This window comes from Micropterus salmoides, unplaced genomic scaffold (genome assembly GCF_014851395.1).
Source record: "Micropterus salmoides isolate LMB-PRFRI ecotype aquatic unplaced genomic scaffold, ASM1485139v1 Ms_hic_scaffold_16, whole genome shotgun sequence".
Taxonomy (NCBI): Eukaryota; Metazoa; Chordata; class Actinopteri; order Centrarchiformes; family Centrarchidae; genus Micropterus; species Micropterus salmoides.
Genome location: NW_024040707.1, coordinates 26,347,853 through 26,351,804, shown reverse-complemented (window position 1 = coordinate 26,351,804; position 3,952 = coordinate 26,347,853). Strand labels below are relative to the sequence as shown.

General features: G+C 44.1%; 1 protein-coding gene across 1 annotated transcript in view; it reads right to left on the bottom strand.

The window, feature by feature from the left end:
- The window catches only part of snphb (syntaphilin b), a 35,358-nt gene that overhangs the window by 9,370 nt on the left and 22,036 nt on the right, over window positions 1–3,952 (bottom strand). Inside the window, 4 exon segments of the mRNA XM_038723129.1 lie at window positions 3–471; window positions 2,111–2,260; window positions 2,929–3,036; window positions 3,633–3,812. Of these exon segments, the coding sequence (XP_038579057.1) occupies window positions 3–471; window positions 2,111–2,260; window positions 2,929–3,036; window positions 3,633–3,812 (907 nt within the window).

The window sequence follows — 3,952 nt, the reverse complement described above, 5'->3', positions numbered from 1 at the left end:
GCCTGATCACTCAGCTTAGTGTAGGTGGAGCTCCGGGTCAGAGATCGGGCTGGGGAACCATCGCAAGAGCAAGACCCTCTCCCTCCTACAGCTGGTTTGGGTATTCCTCCTGGACTTTCCCCTGATACTGATGCCGGTGCCGAACCCCCAACACGGGTTCGGCAGCCTGGTATGGCTTCCCCCTCCTTGGCTAATCCAGCCTGGGCTAGCTCCATGTTAAGCAACAGGTTCTCAAGCTTGTGGTTCTGAGTATTGATGTCCTGGAAGTACTTCTGGACCCCTATGTCCCCGCTGAGTCCCCCAGCATCACTGAGCCTGGCACGAACAGTGTCCACAGCTTCTTTGAGCTGCTGTATCTCCTGACGAGCCTCCTTTAGGGCCAGCTGAGCCTCTACACGGTGACATTCCTCCTCAACCCAGTCCTCCTGCATCCTGTAAAGCTGGCCTCTCAGTGCATCTATCTCTGTGTCCCTGAGAGGGTGAAAATGAAGAAGAGACAAAGGAGAAATAAGGAATAAATAAATTATATTAGGGTAATATTTACAACCCCAATTCCAATGATGTTGGGACGTTGGGTAAAACGTAAATAAAACCAGAATGCATTGATTTGCATCTTTCAGCCTAAATTCAATTTAATACACTACAAAGACAAGATATTTAATCGTCAAACTGATAAACGTTGTTGTTTTTTGCAAATATTTACTCACTTTGAATCTGATGCCCGCAACATGCTCCAAAATAGCTGGGACAGGGGCAACAAAAGACTGGGAAAGTTGAGGAAACACCTGTTTGGAACATTCCACAGGTGAACAGGTGAACTGGAAACAGTGTCATGATTGGGTATAAAAGGAGCATCCCCGAAAGGCTCAGTCATTAACAAGCAAGGATGGGGGTGAGGTTCACCACTTTGTGAACAGCTGCGTGGCAAATAGCCCAACAGTTTAAGAACAACGTTTCTCAACATACGACGAGAGAATCTGGAGAAATCTCTGCACGTAAACGCCAAGGCCGAAAACCAACATCGAATGCCCGTGACCTTCGATCCCTCAGGCGGCACTGCATTAAAAACCGACATCAATGTGTAAAGGATATTACCACATAGGCTCAGGAACACTTCAGGAAACCATTGTCAGTTAACACAGTTCGTCACTACATCAACAAGTGCAAGTTAAAACTCTACCATGCAAAGTGAAAGCCATATATCAACAACACCCAGAAACACCACCGGCTTCTCTGGGCCAGAGCTCATCTGAGATGGACTGACGCAAAGTGGAAAAGTGTGCTGTGGTCTGACGAGTCCACATTTCAAATTGTTTTATGGACATCGTGTCCTCTGGGCCAAAGAGGAAAATGACCATCCGGATTGTCATCAGCGAAAAGTTCAAAAGGCAGCATCTGTGATGGTATGGGGGGGGGGGGGGGGGGGGGCTGTTAGTGGGTAACTTGCACATCTGTGAAGGCACATTAATGCTGAAAGGTACATACAGGTTTTGGAGCAACATATGTTGGCATCCAAGCAACGTCTTTTTCAGGGACGTCCCTGTTCATTTCAGCAAGACAATGCCAAGCCACATCCTGCACGTGTTACAACAGCGTGGCTTCGTAGTAAAAGAGTGCGGGTACTAGACTGGCCTGCCTGCAGTCCACACCTGTCTCCCACTGAAAACGTGTGGCGCATTATGAAACACTAAATACGACAACGGAGACCCCGGACTGTTGAGCAACTGAAGTTGTACATCAAGCAAGACTGGGAAAGAATTCCACCTACAAAGCTTCAACAATTAGTGTCCTCAGTTCCCAAATGCTTATTGAGTGTTGTTAAACGCGGAAAGGTGATGTAACACAGCGGTAAACATGCAGGCATCAAATTTGAAGTGAGTGAGTATTTGCAAAAAACACTACAGTTTATCAGCTTGAACATTAAATATCTTTGTGGTGTATTCCATGGAACATAGGTTGACAAGGATTTGCAAATTTGTATTCTGTTTGTATTTACGTTTTACACAACGTCCCAACTTCATTGGAATAGGGGTTGTAGGGAACAAGTAAAATGTAAGAACTGACTTTCTGGTCAATATTGATAATCTCTATTTCTTTTTCAGTATCTCACCTGTCTTGCAGAGTGTTGATGGTTTCCTTTAACCTGGCCCGCAGGTGTCGGATACACACCTCTTTCTGCTGCAGGGGTGTGAGGTACTGCTCTGGTGGAGGGGGCCGGATACCATGGTTGTCTGTGCATGACGTGTACTTCTGAAGACGTCTAGTACAAAAGCATATGAGAGGTGTTTATCAGAGTTCTTTACAACTGGGCAGTAAATCCAAAATAGTGAGTTAAAAGACACTAAAACACTCCATAGGGCTGAGGGGAACTGCAGAGTGGGGTGATCATTCTCTGTAGGTTTGTTACTACGAGCAACACCTTATACATTACATGCAGTTGTTTGATCCACTATTATTATATAAAAAAAATGATTAAAAATACTGAAAGTACTACACTTTTGAGGAAATCAAGGAGGGTAAATCATTTTGCTCGTGTTAAAAAGAAACAGGGAAAAACTTTACATTTAGAGCCTGCTTCCAGACCTCTGTATTGCCACCCACATCATTTTTTCAGCGATTTAGATGATGAAGTGAAAATGAAATGGCAGTTTAGTCAAATTATCAGGCTAATAAAAAGACAGCTAGGGAATGGGAATAGAAATAAGTGTTGTAGGATTCAAATCAAGCCAAATGTAACAGGAATTAAGATCTGATTTTCACTGAGGCGCGGAAATCACAAAGTTTCAATTTCTATTTGCACCTTTCATGTTTGGTATAAAAAGAGTGGAATTAATCATTCTAGGGAGTGTTTTAGACAAGAACACTGAGTTGGAGAAGCTTCTAATTATTTGAATTACTGAATGGGCCATGGAGTTTCTGATGTCTTACCCTTTGGTGGGGCTGCAATCACTGCCTTTACAAGAGCCTGAGTTGCTGCTGCTGCTGATGGAGGTGTTGCCATAGGGATCTCTATTACTGGGTGCAGCCGGCGTCCGCCTGGTCCAAAGTAAGAGGAAACATGTTAATCTGTTCCTGGTAACACTATGAATCCACACTCCAGACAATGAGGTGACTGTCAATTCTGTTAGCTGTTGAGCAAAACCATCATCATTCTGTTCAAACACACAATTCAAAATACACATGAATAGAGCAAATGTTAATCCAGGTCCACTAACATGCCAATACACCGTGTACACAAAAAGGCACAAGTATACACAGACACATTACAAATACAAAAAAGTCAGTGCCAACAGACAACAGTTGTGCCTTCCAAACAAGGACACACGCTCCTTTGGGCACTGACAGTGATTTTTCAAAAAGATGATGTGCTCTGCAAAGATGAAAACAGAAACCAAAAATCAAAACACACTCGATGATATAACTTCAAGAAGCATTCATCAAAAGAAATAAAGTGAGGAAAGAACAAAGAGAAAAGAAGAAGGGAGTAACAGGTCAGACTAGACATGATGCTATGGAAACAATTCTCCCATTGTTTTCTATTGTAACATCATGAAACATTAACAGTGCAAAGGGTCTCATCATTCCCATGCGTCAGAGAGTCAACACTGATGGTGGAAAGAAGAGGGACAGACCGAGAACGAGGGGTTGAGGGAGAGTTTGTTGAACGGCTGTGGCGATCCGGAGACTTTGTGGAAGTGTATCCTTTAGTCGGCGACTTGGTCGATGCATAGCCTTTAGTCGGGCGCATTGAGACCATATAGCCTGTCTCCATGGGAACGTAGTCTAGTTCTATGAACCTGCAGTAGTCAAACCTGACCAGGCAGAGACAACAGGGTGTTAAATCACAGAGGACAGCACAGGACCACACCAGAACGATACAATGTGAAGTGTGTGCACACTTTACCACTGAGGCGAGACAAAGCTGTTCGGCACATAGCATTTCTTAGGGTTC